This window comes from Rhopilema esculentum, chromosome 6 (genome assembly GCF_057945365.1).
Source record: "Rhopilema esculentum isolate cy_ngs chromosome 6, ASM5794536v1, whole genome shotgun sequence".
Classification (NCBI taxonomy): domain Eukaryota; kingdom Metazoa; phylum Cnidaria; class Scyphozoa; order Rhizostomeae; family Rhizostomatidae; genus Rhopilema; species Rhopilema esculentum.
In genome coordinates, this window is record NC_142820.1 from 8,676,404 (window position 1) to 8,697,855 (window position 21,452).

Below are 21,452 nucleotides of genomic sequence, written 5' to 3' on the forward strand. Positions count from 1 at the left end.
GTTTCTTTCACAATCCTGAATCTTAAGAACACAGTTATGTATTCATTTTTTGTATTTTTGGTCCGGAACTAGATTCACCGAGTCTTGAAATCTCTTGTAATTTGCTAGGATTAGGATGACTAACAACTTCTTAAAGGCTACTTAAATGTCTCAATTAGGTGTTGTAGTTATAAAAGTAGCAGCTCATAGTGCCAGTCTATTTAGGCAATAAAATCTTTTACAGTATCACTTTGGTGATGATGAAGAAGAAAACCCGATCAGTGATGTTAAATTGCCACCATGGGCAAAAACACCTGAGGAGTTTATTCGGATACATAGGGAGGTATGGATCTTTTTACAATCATTTATCACTCCTGAGCCAACTGATTTGATTCGTTGAAGTGAAAGACATGAGCTAAAAGGCCTAAACATCTAGCTGCTGTTTATCATTATTGCTATTGAACATCTAGCTATTGTTGTCGATTTAGATTCCTACAACTGTCACGTTGGGGCAAGTGATCATATGTTAAATTGCATGAAACTTTGGTCAGGGAATTTTATTAGATTGATTATCAAATCAGTTTAAGGAGCTGGAGGGAAAATGTGGAGATCGCCACTATTAGTTCATGGTATTCCCTATCTCATGAATTATTGTTTTGTAAATTGAAAACTGTTTTGTTTATAATGTCTTGCGGAGTCTCCCAAAGTTGTCCCTAAAATACATGATTTCGATGATAGAGAGTTTTGGATTTAATATTTTGAGTAATTTTTTTGTGGTACAGAATTTGAGACAAAAAGAAATTCGTTTTTTCTCTAGGATTCCAGTAGTAATTTTCCTATAGGCACGCGGTACTGATTGGCCTCGCGGTCATGTGCTCGCGTTGTTCTTATTGGCCTATTTCGATCCACAACTGGGTATATATTTTCCATCCTTTTTTTGGGGACCTTTTTCTGACTTTTTTTCTAACTACTGTTTACTTCATACACATTTTTGCCCCTTCTCAATTTTTTGTGTGCCTTTCCTTTTTTCTTCATGGTGATTAAATTGCCTCATCAGAATAGCTGAAATGATTTCTTTTCATCAAGAAGGAAATCAAATTTATCCATTTAAGCCTCTTTAATACCTATATACACATTGTTTACAGCTTGACATAATTTTCTTTCAGGCACTTGAATCTGATTATGTTTCAAAAAACTTGCATAAATGGATTGACTTGATATTTGGATTCAAACAGCAAGGTAGCTTTTCTGTCATAGTTTTTAAAGCTTTGTTCTACCTATACCTTTCAATATCCTGATCCAGTTTCATTTGTACAATATTGAATCCATTGGTTTGGCTTTGTCCTTAAGTAAGTTGTGTCTTTTTTCATTGACCATTGCGAATTTTCCATGATTATGTTTAGAAAAGCCATTTTAGAATTCCAATATTTTCACAGCCAATATAGTAGTGTTCTATTGTTAATTCACCACAGCTTTTATCACCCGTGTAGAGCTGAGTCGTATTTAAGGTATTTACGGCTCCATTAACACAATTTTTTCAAAAACTTTATTTTTGTTTGGCTAGGTGTTGAAGCTGAGCATGCTGCTAATGTTTTCTATTACTTGACGTATGAAGGCAAGGTCGACCTTGATTCAATCACTGATACAGTCACAAAAGAGGTATTTCTGGTTACTATAAGTTACTTTAGGTTACAACATGTTACTTCATATCACTACGTGCTTCTTTATGCTACTGCTTGTCTGTAACGATCATAACTTGCTCTGAGTCTGAGAAGTAGCAAATATTTACTGCTCACAGACCTGATACCTTTAAATCAATGTCAGTGAATATGAAGTTCTACGATTAGCACTTTTTTAAGCCTGCTTGACGTTTTAAATCAGTCTAAATTTGAGTTCAGTTTGCGAGAGGAATGAAGTTTGGAACACAGTAAGTGTTTCATTATGTTTCGTGTTGGAAATAAAGAAAAGGTGAAAAATTTCTCTACAGTCACGGAGAAATGAGATTTCAGTGTTGTTGCCATCATGATACAAATCTACAGGCCTTATTCACTCATATTCTCTCCTTTCACTCATACTTCATTTTCTCACCCAAAATTAAGTCACTTCGAATTGTTATCAAGCCCTTCATCATATCAGTAGTCGCGTTATATTGAAATGCTTTGTTATTTTCCTAAAGGCAATCGAGCAACAAATAAGAAGCTTCGGACAAACACCATCTCAACTGCTAACAACCCCTCACCCACCTAAGGACATGTTGGAACAAAAGGTAGGGGCCATTTCAGTTTACCACGATGATTACACTTTCTGCATGGTTATTCGAAAACATTTGTTGAATTATATGAACGTAGTGATGTGTTGCAGAATTATGTTGACGATTGACAACACTGCTCTTATAAAATTCATTTTTGTTATAGACTCAAGATGATAAAGAGCCCCATAAAAGTGAGTCAATTCATAATGGTTTCCATTCATCAAAATGTTTTGTTATTTTTTATGCAAGAAATGCGAAACAGGACTTTTGTTGAGACCAAGACTAACTATCGCTTGCAGAAAATATCAACCCGTGTTGTCAACACGTGAAGCGACACGGAACGAGTTTCAATTCAGTTGGCAGTGTAAGCCCTGATTGTCGCATATAAAATCTCAACATGGGCTGACTCTTTTAGTTGAACAAAAAGCAAGGGTGCATTCACGTCAACCTCACTTTCACCACCGCTCTTTGTGTGTTCTTTCTAGCCTTCCACTTTCTAATTTTACGGCCCCAATTTTATAAACGCAAAAGATCAGGCCTTTTAGCTAGAGCTCAGCTTTGAATGTCTTTCACATTACATATTATGAACTAGATTTTCTCTATGTACCTACTTGAAATTTCTGCCTTCAAATATCACTTCATTTGTTTCTGTTCATAGGTATATTTTTGACTTTCGTCGTCACACAAGATGTACCCGTCACTCATATTACGGCGAACATCCTCCAGTCAAACTCAAATCCAGCAATTGTAACTATCAGCAGTGACCAAATTTTCTCAGTGAATCGATGGATAAACCATGGTAAAATACTTTGGAATTGTCAAAATGTCTAAAATTTACATTTGTAGTAGATTTTCATTTGATGGCTTCGTGTATTCTTTCGAGTTGTCTCTTTTAAATGAATGGAGGGAAAGTTTTTTACAACGTCTTTTTTGTGTAACCAGATAATGGCGAATTTCAGTCATAAAGGCTGATGCGTAGTACTTTAACCAAATTTTTGCAAAGCTTTCTAGATTTTATGAACCATTGTATTTGAATGTTTTCTGAACTTGCAAGCTCGCTACACTGCAATCATATTACAATATTATTTACTTTTAAAAGTTAATTTGGTAACCCGGTAATTTGCAAGAAATGGTCCTTGTAAAATTGGCCACGTTATGAGAGATAAGGGACCGGACCATTTTCATGTCACCTGTACTATCCAAGCCTAAATTTGATACGCCTGTGTCAAAGTTCAAGCCGTTGCGGGACTAGACTCTAGAAATCAGAAGGCCTGTGCGCCCAATGCCATTAGACAGTCGTTGGAACTCACCCTAGGCTTGACCATGGAGTGTGCATAGTCTTGGTAAATTGACCGCATCTAATTACGTTTTAGGAGGCGCAATTACTTCTTTCCAGTCCCTTCGCAATGTGCAAATTGAACAAGACCCGACACTTGGTAAGTAGTTGGAAATCTATTAGGACTGTAAGAGGACATATCATATCATATTGTTTTTTGCTATAGAAACAGTCTTTTAACGCTCCTCTATGATTTTTAGTGACTACAAATGGACCTTTGATAGTCTCCTTTGATATCTCATGGACCTCAAGCTCTGTTGCTATCACACGACCAATCTTTTTGAGTTTCTACGCATTTTCCACTCTCTTAAAACCAGTGCTTCTACTCACAAGACTCCCTCACTTGCATGCTCCTTGGTTTTCGTTAGAATTTACCTTAGAAGTATGCATGTTCTGGTTTTCCAATAAAGGCATGTTCTAGAAACTTTTCTAATTGGGCAAGTACTAGCCCCAGTCGATTTTTTTAATGGCAAGTTAAACAGTATTAAGATTCGCTTCTCTTTTGTACTGGGAGCGTTTTCCTTTTAAAATGCCTTGACAAATCTTCATTTGATTCATTTTGCAGAATCATCATATGGTAAGCTCAGACGCTCCCTTGGAGAGCCCCTCGACGAAAGCATAATTGTCTCCACCCAATGCTTCTGCGTCACGTTTGACAATAAGTTCATATTGGCATGTGGATACTGGGACAAAAGTTTTAAGGCATTTGCTACTGAATCAGGTATGGCTGTAAATAGTTTTCGGTTTTTTTAAAGCTTAACAAAATAAACCAAGCTCTTTCCCAGTTAGCTCCAGTCTCCTAAAAAGACAGCAATTGAATTTATATCAAGTTTCCCCTAACTTATTTCTTCGTTTAGTACTTGGCTGTTTTCAGTCAATTACTTGAAGTCAATTGTCAATTAGTTTAGGGCGCAAATTACTCGAATATTTTGTTACAAAGTATTTAATGTTTTTGTTTTTTAATTTGTCGAGAAAAGCCCCTGCCACCGGGGATACTGTGGCTGGAATTATTTAAAGAATTGATTTTTCCAAACCCTCTTTATTTTTGCCATATCCTTTATCTTTTTTGTTGTCCTACTCTTTTTGTGAAAAGCCACTAGCACTGTGATCAAGTCAAGCGATCTTGATTTTAATTTTAGAATATATCCTAATTTTTTTTTCTCTATTTTGAATGATAATCTTGCCCTGCTTTGAAGGACAGCTCTTCATCTTTTTTCAAAATATTTTTGTTTTGTTATTACTGTTCTCATCTTTTTTAGGTCGGTTATCACAATGTATCTTTGGGCATTTGGATGTGGTCACGTGTCTCGCATACTCAGATGACAATGCGACAGGCTCCACAGCCATCATTGTATCAGGATCCCGGGATGCGACAGTTCTCGTGTGGCTTTGGGACCACAAAAAACACCGTGTGGTGGTACCTAATGTTCCATCCTGTAAGTTTTTTTCAGTAAAGAAATATTAGATAGATTTTGTAAGAGATACTATTCTTGTGTTTATTAAAAGGTCTACTGTAACATGTTTTCTCTGAGATTATCGTCTCGTGTTTTTTTTATCATCTTACCATAACACAATATCAAAGAAGTTTTCAGGGCATCTTGATAGAGGGAGGAAAAAACGTGACTGCATATGCTACAACTTATAGCGATCATTGATAATGAAATAAATTTGGGTAAAATGGACAAAGATCACACCCGTCGGCCTAATCAGTTTTTTTGGAGGGGTTCCCTACTTGCAGAAACGGCCACTTTTGATACCGAAGAAACAATTTCAGGATTCTGGACTTCCATCCTTCCAGAATTCGTAAAGAGTGAACATACATTGTCCTTCTGGAAATCCTTCTTCGTTATTGTCTCATTTTTACAACTGCCCCTGGGTTACTTTTCCCTTTATTTTTCTTTCCTTGGTGGTTGTTGCCTTGAGATTTCCGAATTTCATTCTTTAATTACTTTCGTATATGCGCCCCATTTCGTGAATTCATTCCATCAATTTCTTATCTCTTTATACAACCTAGTGAGAGTTTTTGTCTGCTCTACCTTTCTAACAAAATCACTCCATTTAATCTGCGCATCCAGTAACGTTTCCTAATGGTAATCTACCCTCTACAGGAGTGCTATATACGATTTAACTTACTCCCTTTTGTCGCTAAAATGTAGTGCTTGATAAAATTTATTTGTAGATATAAATAGATGCTCAGTTTTTTATCAATCAGAGGCTGTCTCTTAGATCAGACTATACGATGCCGGAAAATATCCATCCTCACAATCAGTCTATTGAATATTGATTTTTGAGCCATATGATATTTTGAATACATTTTCTCAACAGCTAACGGTACAGCCCCGATGGCCATATGCACTGGCCATGAATTTCCAATTGTCTGTGTCGATGTCAATGCAAGCAATGGAATCGTCGCTAGCGGGTCTTTAGGTAACTTATTTGTGTCAGTTGATACCCCGATTCATCATTTGATGCCTGAATTGAACATCCTTGTTTTTGAGAACGATTTGCCAGCCCGGCATGTAAAAGTTTAAAGCTAGTAATTAGTTGACATCTCCGATGCTATTCCCAAAATGAACTACTGGTTATACGCACCTACTTTGTGAGAAGAAAGAAGCGCATTTCCGCAAAAATACATATTGACAACACAAAGAGTAGAAATAGAAAACAGTATATAAAGGAGGGTGAATCTTCTTGCCCCCAGCCCCCCTCCCTCGATGCAGCCACCATTTGTCGGCTCATAGAGCTCAGAATGTGCCAGAATCAAAATCTATTATGATCCGCTCTTTTTTAAGAAAATTTTCTTTGTTTGAGCTTTGCAAAACATTTCTATTAACTCATTAATTCAATCTATGTTTTTTGCAGAGGGGCCATGTCTGCTACATTCGACCAATGGGGAACTTTTACGATCCCTCCACTCGCCGTCCGGTAGCCTCCATCCACAACTGGTTAGAATAAGTAACGATTGTTATGTGATAGTCAACTACGCACCCAGTGACAAGAGCCATTTGGCCACCTTTACACTGAATGGTAAACACCTCAAAGAAGTTGGTATTGACGACGAGTTGTATGTAAGTATATTTAGAATTGCTATTTCTAGAATTGTCTGAATGAACGACAACAAGGTTTTAGTAAGCAAAGTGTTAAGACTGGTCTCGCGACATAAAACCCAAGCGTAGTGGCAGTGTCATTTGTGTCATCCAGCAGTCAACAGCATGTCTTGCATGAAAAGGGTTACAATTTCCACCAATCTTTGTCAACAGTCTTGGCCCCACGCTCCATTGTTATTTTTGTTGTTGTTGTTATTGTTTTTGTTGTTGTTGTTTTTGTTGCAAGATGGTGATTAGATTGTATAGATAACGGTAAAATAATTTATCAGTTTTAAGATATTGTGCCTTCCATTGTATTATTTCTGCAAGAAGTATAAAAAACTCGAACGAATATACTACATACAATACAATTAGCTTTTGCCGTCTGAAACGTAAGAAAGGATAAAACAGCATGGCCATACCATTGATAATGTGGGGAACGCCGTCAAAGAACTTTAAGCAAAAGGTTAAAATTCAACAAAGAAGATAAACATATATGTCCATCCTATACTTGGTGGACAGAACCTGATGGTGCAGATCACTGTATGTCTGAAAAAAAAGGATGACAAGAAAAGGATGGCACGAAAAGGATGACAAGTTTTTTTCTTCTCTGTCTCAGGCCTACTAAGTTTTGAGGCCTACCTCAGGCCCAATGTTTCATCCAATGTCGGATGGCCAAGAGACGAGGGGCTAGGTGGGAGTTTCACCTTGATGTTATTCACATTCAATAGTCAAATATACGAGAATTTTTGTCCCGTTTTAGTGTGCTGTGATCCGAGAGTACTGGCTTAAAGTCAAATTTGAAAAACAGATTTTACTGTGTGTAGTACTGGTAAATTATTTCTAGCTTATTTGTTATTTACTTGAGCGACCATTATTTGCTTGAATGAAACAAAGACTTTGGATATGTTTCGTTACAGGACATGTCTTTGACAAACGATGGTTACTATTTTGTCTGCGGTGGCAAGAATCGCTGTTTTCAAGTCTGGAGGACGTTTGATTTATCCCTTATAAGCGTTTACCCCCCTTGTGAAGGGGCCATTCGATCACTATGTTTGACGCCAGATCAAAGGTGTGTGAACATATTCCAATCTGTTATTGACATATCTCTTTCTTTTTCTTTCTCAGTCTTATAAGCTATAAATTAAGTATTTTACTTTAATATATTTGGAAGACCAGGAAGTCATTTTTCAGTTTTCAGCAACTAGTGTAATTCCAGTTTTGTCGATTAGCAGTAACTCCATGTAAAAAGCAAAGGAATTTTAACGATTTCGTTTTTGTTCAGTTTTCCAATTTTTTCCTTTTTAATTTACATCACTGGTATGCAACATAGATTCCTGTAATTTGTGTGCCTGAAATCAAGCAATTTGAAGTTTGTGAATTTAGTATAAAAAGGAATTGGTAGTTATGGGCATGCAAATAACTGTTCCAGGGGAAGATGTTTCAGTTGATTGTTCTTACTGCTATAGTCGTGTTCTCTTCTTGCTCTTGTCTTTGGCAATTATTTCAAAAAACTGCTCTGTATCACCAATAAAAATATCTTGCTAGACGAAAATATCTGGATCACCAATAAAAATACCTTCCGAAACTTTGATATTTAAGGTATCCATTTTGAGTTAAATTCCTTTCTGTCTGCAGTATGAATACCGTTTGCTTTTGGAATTTCTAAAATCATATAAATTTACGCTCTATCTTTTTAGATGCATGGTCGCAGGTATCTCTAACGGAGCTATTATTGCCATCGCTATGGATTTTGGGATGTGGCCACGAAACTAGCTGCATTTAAGATTCAAGGGAACATATTTTTCTAAAGCTGAATGTATAAAATTTTGCATGAAGAACCTGTAGCTTAGAAATTTACAAGGTACAAATCTTGAATATTTGAACTTTAAATGAACAATTTACTTGTTTACTTATTTAATTTGAATTAATCGGTTGGAAACAGAGCAGGCGGTCTTTGGTTGGAGAGAGAACAGGCGTTCTTTGCTGCAATTTTTGCTGATTTCAGCTCACTTTTATCCCCTGAAAAAGACGTTAAGCGATATTTATTCATAGATTTACAAAATGATTTCCAATCCATCAAGGTCTTATTAACTCAATGTTATTTATAATGCATTGAACCAGAAATAAATCCGTTTGAAATATTTTGGCTTTCGAATCCAGAATTTACCAAATTTCCTCATTTATTCCTTTTGACCTTGACATTTATTTATTACCTACATGTACATGAAACAAATTAACATTCTTGTTAAAAACTTAGGCCACGCATAGTTTCTTCCGAAAAACACGCTACCCTGAAATTTATGTTTAGCATTTCCGTAGTATTGCTCAATTCATGAGCGGCGTTGCGATTTCTTTTAAGTTTTATTTCAAGAATTCTTCAGCCAAAGACAGTACAGACATATGACCTGCTTGAAATCCTTATTTTAAAAAGCATTACGGCTTATAAACAAAAATTATTTTTTTGCGCACGTGTTGATCTGTAACGTCAAACTGTAAGTTGAAGCCAAAAGTTGTATTTTTTTCAGTATAGCGATCTAGTACGTACATATGTGTACCAATCGATGTTGCATTTTCTAAGCAGCTAGATCCTATCCGATACCAGATCAAGTAGTAAATATTTTTTCATTTTCTTGGTGCAGTTTGATTTTTGCTTTTTTGCAATTTACTATTCATTAGTTAATTATTCTGGCTTAGATGCATAGATGCTTCCCTCACCGGTAAACCTATTTTCGCCACAATGCATGTGAGATTTTCAATTAAGGTTAATTGAGACAGTTACCTTGAATTCCCCCCCCCCCCCCAAACACTTCACATCTGGTGTTCAGCTTTTTTCGGAATTGTGCCTACACGCACTCCTAAGCAAGAGTATTTTCCATCTTACCTTATCCAGTTGCTGAAACCATCTATATAATATGCTTATTGCATACCATGGTTTTCTTTATCGCATCACATGGTCATAACCTTAGACATCGTGATCACATTGCCTTTGAATATCATCATATTTTTAACAGTAAATGAACCCAATCAATAATTGATGCACACAGAGCATATGGTAATAAACATCAGGAAAGGATATCACGTGATGTTTTACTTTAATAGGTAGTTATAGTGTAGTAATGGCATCTTTTGAGTAAACTAGCAATCTGCCTACTTGATTAAATGGGAAAATTAGAATCTGGAGGTTGTATTCTGTAGAAACTGTGGTATTGATAGACGTTCTTATCGGTGTAAAAAAAAGCAAAATCACTTTCAATCATTATTGCATACGCTTGGTAACATCTAGATTGGAAAGAGTCTAACTTCTTTTCAAGGGGCACTGATTACATGCTGGATAGTTTCAGAAATTTCTTTAAATCTACTTCTTACCCCATTGGCCCCCGTCAAATGGTTCTCTGAGGCTCTGGCACCCAGGGCAGGTCTAATATGAACGTTGTATTAAGCAAAACAGTGAGGGCTTGCAGTCCCGACCTCCATGTTGTATGGCCTCTGTAGTAAAGCCTCTATCGTGAAAAATTAGCCTTGTAACATCGAAGGCTCACGAATTTCTGCTGCATTAAAGGCCACACATTCCTGCCGTGACAGCATGGCAAGGAAGTGAAACTAATTTTTTTGGTTTCTTTTGTATCGGAAAATAGCCCATGGTCCTACCCTCCCTCTTGGGATTTGGTTCCTCGCGATTCCTCCGAGAAAACAGTTTTTGCATTCTCGTGGGGAAAAGGCGACGTGTAAAATTTACGAGCGACAGTAGAAGAGTATTTTGACATAAATTCGACAAGGGCAACATGTAGGATAAAATGAGAAAGACTGATATGATTACGGCCTAGGATTACCAAAAGATAGGCTTGAAGAAGAATATGGGGAGACAGGTTCTCGTTTAAGGTATGTGACGTTCATTCATTCAAAGCCTTTTTACTGTTTGTGTAATCAGGTAATAGCGTGTAGAGGTGAATCTGTTATCTTATTATTTCGCCTACATTTATGGCAAAATACTAGCACAGTTTCCTTCGTCAATGCATTAATCTTGCGTGGGTATGAATTGACATGCTAGCAAATTTAACTGTCCAAAGCACATGTTACTAAGGTTTGCGTTCTTACGTCCCAGTAACTGCTGACTATTTAGGCCTAGCGACTGAGAATAAATTCCTTCCTAAACATCCATCTTTTGTCATAAAATATATTTAAAATTATCGAAGTGCAATTACAACAATTACAGCTCTTATCACACTTTTTATCAGAACATCGAGGCTCGATTTGCCAAAAAAATTCCTAGCCTCGGATGACAAACATGCCTAGCCTCGGATGTAAAATTAGAAGACCAACTGAGGTTTTTGAAAAGTTCCACTAAGATAAAACAAGAAAGTAGATTTTATCAGCTAGAAAAAGTGCCAATAAAATGTTCATGCAAAGCTGTTATTTCGTTGTTTTGGAAACAATTAGCATGTAATTTTAGAATAACACTGATAACAACCGATGCTCTAATTATCCAAAAAAATCGAGCCTCGGAAAAGTAATATTCTCTTTATAAAGAAAGAGTGCACATTCACACAAAAGCTATGAAGGTCAAGATGCCTGTTTTGAATAAGGCGCGTGAAATGAAATGCAGCAGTATTTCGGAATGCTAGCGGATGATAATTATACCGTTTTTTCATTTGGTATTGAAAAGGCGTAGGCGGTAGATTGGTATTATACGGGTTCTACTGGGGTGGGGTGTTGAGGCAAGGCTCATTAGAAATATTTTGTGCCCGCGAGCGGAAAGCCGAGTAAAAATGTTCCTGCAAGTAAAATAGATTGCAACTTATGGGTAGGTACTGATAAAATGGGGATCTACCTTTCTACGGAAGTCCTGGTTACGCTCAGTGCTGTAACACCGACTTTTGTTTGTCAAAAGCCGGTACCAAACATACCATTATTATCATGAACTGCAGCTGCATGAAAAATTGTACAGATGGCATAGCTATCACTGAGTGCGATTTAAAAAAGTGTGTTTCACAAGAAAGCTAATGAAATGATCCAGTTTTTGCCAGGCAGTCCTGTTGATATTATCGATTTTTCACACTTCCCATAAAACTAAACAGGGTATTGGTTGTTTTTACAGCATCTTGTTTCAAAGTGAGTGTTTTGCGACTTAAAAGGAAAATTCGATACTCAGTTCTTTAGCTTTCAGTAGATCATTCTTATAAGATTTTATCTTTTTAATGTAAAATTGCTTTCACTCAAAGAATTGAAGAAAAAGAGGCTTGCTTCTGTTGTCAAAAATAAAAAATCGTCAGAATTTTGTTCTGGCAGTGTACCTAAAAACGAACAGAAGTCATAGAAATGCAGCTCCCGCTCTCTAATTAGACAAAATTTATCGCATTTCAGGCTCCATTCGGGCAATTCTATTTCGGTGTAGCAATGATATTTGGGTGAGACCCATACTAAGTCCCCTTGAACAGCAAGCATCCGCCACGCCCATGACGTGCCTTGTGGTTTGGCTCCAATAAGTCAGGCATATACTCTACATTTTACTTTATTTCTCCTACTTGCAGAAACGCAATAGTTACCAGACTTAAATATTCATTGACTTTAGCTTAAAGGTGGACAATGTGTGAATCACTTTTTGGAAGGATTATCCGAGCTTTTCATAAAAATAGAATTTTTAAGGATCTTTCGGGGATTTTTCTCAAAAAAGGATATTTATCAAATGTGCAAAATATTTTGCTGGAACAATATGCTCCACGGAGAGCGCTTTCTTCTGCCTCCTATGCACGAATAAGTTTTACAGTCATTTCATAAGGCTCAGAGAAAAGAATAATAATAATTGAGAGTTATCAGCGAATATTTATAAATAGAGAGAAATAGAAAAGTAGATGAATAAAGAGAATATAGGGATAAAGAGACAGGATGGCGAGAGAGAGACAAGCATTCAACTTGACATCGGCTCTTGAGAATGAAACTGGCACCATTAATGTAATGATTTTCGGTCATTTGGGCATGATTCTAAAATCAAAATCAATCCAGGAGTGCCTGCAGAAATCAGAAGCATGAACTTTTGTCCCTGCAAGCGCCGCACGAACTTTCTTCTTGCTGAACATTTAGAAATACTGGCCCACTCTTGTCGCGAATTTGTTCCACTCGAAGTCACGCCCTGCCAAAAAATGTCTTTTTAACCCCGACAGGAAAACAGACGTGGAAAAACAACAACACAGATAAATAACAAGTTACAGTTAGTTATTCTGAAGTAACATTATCAATATCAACAAATTGTCTGTACAGCAACACAAAATGATCGATAACTGAAGTTGTTCTCTGCAATGTCTTGTGCAAACTCTATAGATAAATTCTTGGAAATCACTTAGAGTTTCCAAGAATAACGTTTCTAAGGGAGATTAAGAAAAAACCCCATTAGATGGAGGTTTTTGGACACGGTTCTCAAATCAATGAAGAGTGGATCTGTTAAAATCATCCCTATGGTTTAAATACTTGGACTTCAACTAAAAAAACTTTTCAAAATTTTGAACTCAACGCAGGATAACAATATTAGCTAGTTTCAATCCCTTTATCTTATTATGAATTTACTCTTCAACACACTGATCTGTTCGATGTTTAGGACAAGGAATGGCATTTAGGGAGATGGCAAACTAGACCAAATAACCCAAAATAGAATGCTGCAAAGCCAAGTTAGAAGAAATTATGGCCTTCTGCAAATATTCAGCTAATGCAGTGGAATATTTAAGCATTTAACACCAACAAACGAATTGTATGAGTATGAAAGAGCAGATGGGTATGAAATATAATAGGTTAGCGAGCTTCATGTTAAATGAAATATGCTAGATCAAAGTAATGAGATAGGGGATATGTATAAAAAACAAAACAACGAAACAAGCAAAACATCACAGCGAAAAAAGTCGGAAGGTATACTTTTAGGACATGTTTTCTCTTGACTGATACCAAGTTAAATGTCCTCTTGACTACAAATTAAAGTCTTGGCACTATTTAATATACACAACTTTTCAAACTGTTCGATCATTTCTCAATTAAAATGTTTGGATTATAAATTAAATCTTCTTAATAATTTAAAACTATTTTCTAGTTTCGTAGAATAATATGTATCCACATTCTGCTTGGTTTTTCTGCAGCTCTGTCGTCAGGCCGAAAAACTCTTCAAGCGAACGAGCTTCGATTTTCTACAAATTAATAACAAGATTTTATTGCCAGCTTTAACAAACCGAGGTTTGAATAACAAAACAAATCAACACATCATCGAAATCTAAGTATTTGCTAAACCCCAAGATGATGTCACATTTTGCTCAAATACTCAAACGGCATGCATTTCGGATCCCCTTCATTGGAGAGCCATTAGGGTATGACATACTTCACTCGGGACGTCCAAGCCAGGGTAGAATTTGTTATATTTTTGGGATTTATAGTTTCATAAAACTGATATCTAGATTTTATGTGAGAAAGAATTTCCATTAACTGTAAAAAGTACTACTATCATAACAGCGCCATGAAAGCTATTGATGGTGTAGGTTGTTGGTGTTGGAACGGTCTTGCTTTGGCAAGCTCCATGAAAATTATTCTAAAAGCCTATAAAATGGATTGTTTAGTGTAAGATATAACTAATTGTGGATGAAAGGTTATCTTAGATTGAGCGAGGTGATTTCTAACAGCAGGATTTGAGTAAGTAGGAATTTATAAATAAAAAATGCAGAATAATTCATTTAGTAGCTTACATCTACGATGTCGTCATCAAAAAGTAGCCAAAACCCGCCACTCCTAACCAAAGTAATGTAGTGTCCTCTGTTTGGGCCACTGTGAAAGAGATTTAATAGTGATAAAGTAACCACAAACAAGATATCATAGATCACTCTGTGGAAAACAAGTCTCTGTTTGTCAGAAATACCCTAAAAATTACAATTACTCCAAATCTGATGAATCTGAAAAGAGTTGACAGAAAACTGACAAGGTATAGGAAGAATACGAAACAAATATTATCGTCTATTGCTGACTGTAATAAATTATTTCATATGGAGATTGAGTTACTTCAGTTTTAAAATATTGATGCCCTTCACAAGTCTTTTAGCAAGGTACCAAGGCAGAGCAAACTATTGCATAGAATTGCATTGTGATGATGTTCCCTTCCAAAATAACTGCTGTTTGTGAAAAATAGAATTAGGAGCAGACATTACGAAAACTATGAATCATGCTTTTTGGCTTTCATTAAGGCAATGTATTGAAGCAAACATGGACCAATCAATGTGAGTATGAAGCAGTTACCTGCCACAATGCACAACCACTGCAACAAGGTCATAAAGTTGGTCATGATCTTGAGCTTCTTTTGACTAAAAGCAAGAGAGTATGAAGGAATGACTTCTTTCATGCAAATGAAAACCTTCGCCTTGTGGGATTATCTCAGTACCTGACAATTGAGCTTAAAGTAACTGGTATTTATGAATGTTAGAAGATACAAGTTCAAGACTGTAGGTGTTTCTTTAAAGAGTGTATGGTCAAAAAAGTGTATTCAATTCAATTCCTACCATTAGATTTTTTTTTCAGCATCTGCAAGATTTAATAGCTGCTCACTATGAAAGGTAGTGGCCTTACTGCTTTTTATTTCAAAAATGTAAATGCAACATTTCTTTTGATTTCAAACTGTATTTGACAATGCTTGTCAATCTTTTTTGTAAAGATTTCTGTTTGTCAATGTTTGTCAATCTTCAGCAAAAGAATGTCATTTGAATCTTGCAAACAATTACACAATGAATTGAAGTGTGATTTAAATGTAAATCACTTACTGTGTTGAACAAGCGTAGTTGCAAGGGAAATGCAACCCTGTATGTCAATTTGGTATATCTCTGCTGTTGTTCAACATACTTGAACCTCTTCAGGTGCAAAGCTAGTATTTGTGGTAGCTTCTTAACCCTCATCCTAAAAAGTTTCGTTTAAATCATGGTTAATGTTCTTTACTCTTATACAGATATGTACAAAATACCATTATTGCACTCAAGATTTACTTTAAAGAAATTCTAAACAGATAAAAAGAATAATTGTTTCTTGAAATAAAAAATATGGCACATCTGTGAATTATTAAAGGCAATCAAATTTTTGTAACATGTTTTCAGCATTCCACTAGGTCCTGGGGAAACTTAGGTGCAAGTTATTAACTGGTTGCCTTGAAACAAAGATGAGGAATGAGCCTGGCATTTTTTTCGAATAAAGCACCCCTCTGATATGTGTGGTGTTTATAAAAGGGGGTATTTGTTTGAGACCTTTGTATCTATTAGTGGAAATATAGCTTAGAATATTCTAGCTGGTGTTCCCATGGCAGCTATCTTACTCTATCACTTGACTGTCACAAATGACTGTTAAGAGCTGTCTCACTTTTAATGAGTTCTTCAGGAACATACCGTTTTTGTGCTTCTTGCTTGCTACCACAAACTTCACAAAAATATTTGTGCTCCATGCACAGAGTTTCAGTACATGAGAAATTTCTACAATAAAAAATAGTTTTTTAAATAAGCTTGAAAAGTACCATAACTGCTTGAAATGCTACTTTTGAGTCTGTAATAGCATATGCAATAGCATGTAGTTAATGCTCTGAAATAAACAAGGTGGATGAGAAATTTTAAAAATCATGAAAATATGGTGGATGATAAGCAGTTCCTTTAAAATGGATGCAGAAAAAATACAAACTAGATTCCAAAGCTTGTTTCCTGTTGCATTTGAAGCTGTAATCTTGGACAAAAGGTTATGAGACAATTCTTTTTTAAGTGATTTTCTGCAAAATTGCCCTCAAAACAAGTAGTATGCCCCTCGCCCCAATGTCAATGTTGGTGATGGATAATGGCAGTTGATTGTGGAAGCCAGAAAACCTAAAAAATCAGCATCAACATTGATATTGGGGGCAGGGGGTTGGGTGTTTTTGCAATAAACGATAATAACAGCTAATGTCTCCTAACTTTTTTCCAGGATTGTGACTTCTCACTGAATTTCAAATTGGAACTCTAAATTTCAAATGTAGCTCTAGAATTGATTAACCAAAATGCACTTTCATACTGTTTCATAAATATGAAAACATGAGGCTTAACAAAACACACTGTTGGTTGCAGCAAGCATGTCCTGAGTGAATTTTTTTTCAAAAAATTATAAGCAAGGGGATGTTTATTACAGACTCAAAAGTTCTCTGGCTTTAACTTGCTAATCTTCAATTCCTCTTAGCTATTCATTTGTTTCAAGGTACCAAAGGTCTTTTGGCCATTAACTTGATTTCTGCTTTATATATTAACTTGTGCTGAGGCTAAAAAAGATACCTGTCTACCAGTGTGGCAAGAGGCAAATGTTTTATCCACTCTTCCACAGCAGTTATAATGATTAAATTTGAAATTTTTTAAAATCACTTTAGTTGCCCATTAGATGGCCTAGCTAACCAAAATTTGAATCGCAAAGTTTTTACTGGACAAATTTATGAGCCTTCTAATGATAAGATGGATTACTTTTATCAAGAAACTTATATTTAATTTCTCTCACAAACCTTAAAACTACATGGAAGGGATGCATTGAATATTGATTTCTTAGCACTAAAGGGCCTCACCAGCCAAGTTTTGCAACCTCTTTTACTAGCTAATTTTATAGAATTAAACTTACGTATCATGGGTTTGTTGTTTATTTTCAAATATTATTCATAGATTTGGAGTTATAAGTGCATGCATCTCAACAGCTAGGTTGCACTGGGAATAAATAAATTTTTAGTTTAGAGACACTGCTATGCAAATTGGATGCCACAGTGTATTTCAAATAACCTCACCTTTTCAAACGAAGAAAGAAATTTAAGCTTCAGCAATTCACAAGATACTAGTTGAGGGGATTGTTAAGACAAATGGATAAGCTTCAATTCTGTTGCATTTGAATGTAAATATGAAGCTTTCAGTTATTTATCTAGTGCAAAATATTGAGAACAAAACTTCTCATCAGTTCAAGCCCTAATAATTGAGAAAACATCTGCCAGGTCGAGACCAAACCAAATTTACAGGGTAAAGCTCAAAAGATCAAAATTTAAAATGGTGGAATTCATCTTAATAACTTTCAACTTAACAAGTATCACTGAAAATGAATGTAAAAGATTGTGAAATAGCAGTGACACCAAAAACATTCATCTTTGTTTGGTTTTTCTCAGAATGGCTTTTAAGTGTAATAATTTGATGAATAAATGGAACTCTGGAACAAAAACATTCGCTTAAAAAGGCAAAATGCATCCTTTTTAAGTAAAAAAAGAAATATATTTTGGATGGGAAAAACATTTATCCATTATTAACAGACACTGACATATATCAACTCACTTTAGACAATAAATAATTGATGTATTCTGCTCAATATCCACTGAAAGATCAAGAAATGATTCATCTTTGCTGCTCACCTATTGGGTAAGGAGGAAGCAATTTATTAGCAAAGAGCTTAATATCTCTAAATTAATTTCCAGATAAAAGGAGCTAAGCCGGATAACTATACAGGTGTACTGGCACATTTATCAGCTGATGCTTATTTACAAACATTTTTTGTATACCTTAATACTTAAGCAGCTGGATTATTAACACCATTTAAATTTGAAAAATTAAGTCACAATTGAGAAAGAGTTGGATGACCTGCAAAAATGATCATGATTTCATAACCACTGGTTGCTGATTCAATCAATTGATAGATACTCAATAAAATTGCATGAAATTCCATCTTCACATCAAGTGTGATGCTTAATAACTTGTAAGCAAATCCTGCATTGATTTGAAGCTTTATAGAACATAAATTAAGTTAAATTGAACAGTGTATTTCATAAATGTTACTATTGGTCTATAATGAGTTTGGAGGCTACCTAAATATTTCAATCTGTTAGAAAAAGATTGACAAATAATTGGGTATCATTTCTAACTTAGAATCTAATTGAATCACACTTCAGTTACAAATATATTATGACTGTTGTCAAATATAACACATTAACTGCCTTTCATCTGAGAATAAACTCACCGTTTCACAGCAAAGACATCTTGTTTCATTTGTAAGTGTTCCTTCAAAAATGTCATGAATCCAGGTTGGTTCTGGTGGTGGTTTTGGCTGATGAATTGCTGAGCTGGCAGTTGAGCATTCTGAACTTACACTGTTTTTACTATTAACACTGCTTGCACTTCCTAGACGATCTCTGTCTTTCTCTTTCTCCTTTTGCTTCTCACCTTGTGGATTGAGGCAGAAATAGCATCTAAATATTCAACTACGCTATTGGTGTATAGATCAGGCTAGTTTTATGCTTAATGCGATCTGCAGGAAACATACTAGAGCTTTCCAACGGACTTGTATACAGTCATTAACATAAATATTCCTCGATTTAGAGCAAATAGAAGATTTCATCAACAATATGTCTGCAACATTTATCATTTACACAAGGAAACCTTAATGACTACAGATAATGGAGACTTACTCTGTAGAAGATCTGCAACTGTATTCAGAAGAAAATTCAGAAACTCATGGGCATCTTGCTGCATATAATTGTCAAAGACCTCTAAAAAATTCAAGCAATGCAAAATCAAAGGCTAATTAACAAAGTTTACTTATTAAGAATAATTTTATTTTGATTGCATATCATTAAAAGGACAAATAAATGATAATAGTGTTGCTTCTTTGCTAGTTATTCAATTAAATTAAATTTAATACATTCAAGCTTTTGATAACAGGTTACATTTTTACTAAATCACTTACAATTAAAAAAGCTTAGGGCAAATAAAAAGAACTCAGATGAGCTATCAAGTTATTCACACTAAATTATAACTTCCAGATATCTCTATTTTATATATATATGTAGTTTCATATGCACATCAACAGCATTTTTTGCTTTAGTATGATATCAAGGTTGTAGCCTCAAATATAATGGTAGCAAACTATGTAAGGACCCTCTCCACTTTTCTAGAACCCCCCTTCCCCATTCTAAAATGTGCTCCAGCATCCCTGGGATAAAACTTATTATTTTATTCATTAAAAAGCAGATAGGCGTTTTGTAGCATTGATTCATCCAAAAAAATTGGCAACTATTTCCAAATATATAATATTTTTTTCAAAAATATAGGAATTTTTTGGGAAGAGAGGAACAAATTTTTCATAATTGTAAGAATGAAGGCAACTGACCCCCAGAAACCTATCACTACTTATGCTTACCATTTTCCTTTCTGAGTCTTGCTACAAACTTTTTTGGGGCAAGCACACCTGTTTTCTTCTTTTGAGATGAAATGTTATTGAAGAGATCAGCAAGACAAGTCAACAGATTTTCTTTTCTTTTTGATGGAGGCTTGTAGGAAATAACCTTCTCCCTAAATGGCCGGCAGAAGTATAATGCTTGCAAAACAGAATTGCAGTAGCATGTGTTTCCAAACTAAAAGGTAAAATTTTACAGAATAAAGCCTGCGCTTTTAGAAACCTTAATCAATCTACTGCTTATCATTGGGTACTATTGAAGGTGGGAATAAATCCATGAATTCGAAATATTTTAGATATACAATCTGCAAATTTTTTTATATTTTCTTTTAATTAGAAGCTAGTCTGAGATTCTTTGAGAAAAAGGTTCTTACATTTACCAGTCCAAAGAAATGCTCATTTGGAGGGAATTCTTGACCAATTTCCTTCTCCAAAGATGATGGGCTATTGCCCTGAAAACAGAAGATAAAGAAGTGAATTGTCATGATGAAATCTATTCAAAGATCAAACTGGGTATAACTTTAATGCACACAACTTATTACTAAAACTCTGCTAACCAAAATGCCAAGCCTAGCAAAATCTTTACCTTTGATTTCGTAAAATAACTTAAAAGTATTTTCAATGTCAGGATACCAACTTCCAATTTAGTTTTCTAATGTAGCTTTTGTTCTCAACATCTTCAACAATTCTGACTGGGACTCAAAGCGTCACAAAACAACTTGTTTCTATACATTTCACTGGGTAATTCTCAATAACTTACATCTTTTTTAAAATGATATAATACTGCTATATGTTGAGACTTACAAAGAAGGTATCCACATTGTTTAAAATTATCCTAAAACATTGTATACTTTTCATGATGAGCTTGAATATTATGAGAAAATAGGTGCTTAACATGCTCACAAATGTTTACTTAAACTGATACAATATTAAAAAGTCATTATCTTTTAACTTCCTTCTGTAATGCAAGACTCTTTCTGCAACAATAACCCAGCCAGCAGAATATATTTTTTTATAAAAAAAATATTCTGCTATTTTGCTACTGCAAGCAATCATATCATATATTCAGATGTTCCTTAAGTTAAACAAATACTGAAAATATTTATATCCACTATCATTAAGCAAACTAAAACTTTATTCTATTCAAAATCAAGGATGGAATGACGAAAATAACTTAATTGAACTTTTCAACAGTAATCAAAGTTCATTGTGTTACTGTTGTTGAGAGGCATTAGCGTCCTTTTCAAGACAAGGCAGTATTAAATGATATATAAGAATGAACGAGAAATACAAATTTTTTCAGGTAACAATTTCAATTTATCGAAGAGGCAGCCTAAAGAAATTTGACCTTGCATATAATTTAAGTATGGTTCAAAATATTATGATGATACAATTTAAAAATACCATTGTGTCTGCAACCCTTGCACCCCTTTTTACAGGTAAACATAGGCTCTCCAGTTTTCTTCACAACTTGATAGGCATGGTTTAAATATCTTTTATGTTGCGATCGCATCTATCACACTTCGTCATTTTCTCTTGTCGTTCTCTGCAACTGCGCACTCGACCGACAGACCATGTTTACGAT

General features: G+C 35.2%; 2 protein-coding genes across 2 annotated transcripts in view; one reads left to right on the forward strand and one right to left on the reverse strand.

Annotated features, from left to right (window-relative positions):
- Positions 1 to 9,919, forward strand: part of LOC135685934 (lipopolysaccharide-responsive and beige-like anchor protein) — a 49,042-nt gene extending 39,123 nt beyond the window's left edge. Inside the window, exons 41-53 of the mRNA XM_065202046.2 lie at positions 224 to 322; positions 1,146 to 1,218; positions 1,544 to 1,638; positions 2,156 to 2,245; positions 2,394 to 2,421; positions 2,889 to 3,029; positions 3,604 to 3,666; positions 4,132 to 4,287; positions 4,826 to 5,002; positions 5,892 to 5,993; positions 6,429 to 6,634; positions 7,573 to 7,724; positions 8,353 to 9,919. Coding sequence (XP_065058118.2) covers positions 224 to 322; positions 1,146 to 1,218; positions 1,544 to 1,638; positions 2,156 to 2,245; positions 2,394 to 2,421; positions 2,889 to 3,029; positions 3,604 to 3,666; positions 4,132 to 4,287; positions 4,826 to 5,002; positions 5,892 to 5,993; positions 6,429 to 6,634; positions 7,573 to 7,724; positions 8,353 to 8,428 — 1,458 coding nt within the window. The 3' untranslated portion in view covers positions 8,429 to 9,919. The remainder of the gene's footprint in view (positions 1 to 223; positions 323 to 1,145; positions 1,219 to 1,543; positions 1,639 to 2,155; positions 2,246 to 2,393; positions 2,422 to 2,888; positions 3,030 to 3,603; positions 3,667 to 4,131; positions 4,288 to 4,825; positions 5,003 to 5,891; positions 5,994 to 6,428; positions 6,635 to 7,572; positions 7,725 to 8,352) is intronic.
- A 2,925-nt stretch (positions 9,920 to 12,844) lies between these two features.
- LOC135685935 (ubiquitin carboxyl-terminal hydrolase 46) lies at positions 12,845 to 21,452 on the reverse strand. The gene is made up of 11 exons (XM_065202047.2): positions 21,272 to 21,452; positions 20,242 to 20,319; positions 19,832 to 20,045; positions 19,101 to 19,181; positions 18,653 to 18,855; positions 17,974 to 18,050; positions 16,045 to 16,128; positions 15,433 to 15,565; positions 14,915 to 14,979; positions 14,371 to 14,449; positions 12,845 to 13,821 (listed from the first exon to the last, which is right to left on the reverse strand). Exons 1-11 carry the CDS (start codon positions 21,272 to 21,274, stop codon positions 13,717 to 13,719), a joined length of 1,122 nt encoding a protein of 373 aa, XP_065058119.1. The 5' UTR covers positions 21,275 to 21,452; the 3' UTR covers positions 12,845 to 13,716.

Bases quoted from the DNA above. Each gene is read 5' to 3' on its own strand.
- LOC135685935 (XM_065202047.2), bottom strand. The intron at 20,046-20,241 runs GTAAGAACCTTT...TTTACCTTTTAG, and splicing joins ATTTCTTTGGACTGGTAAAT to TTTGGAAACACATGCTACTG. The intron at 18,856-19,100 runs GTAAGTCTCCAT...TCAATCCACAAG, and splicing joins AGTTGCAGATCTTCTACAGA to GTGAGAAGCAAAAGGAGAAA.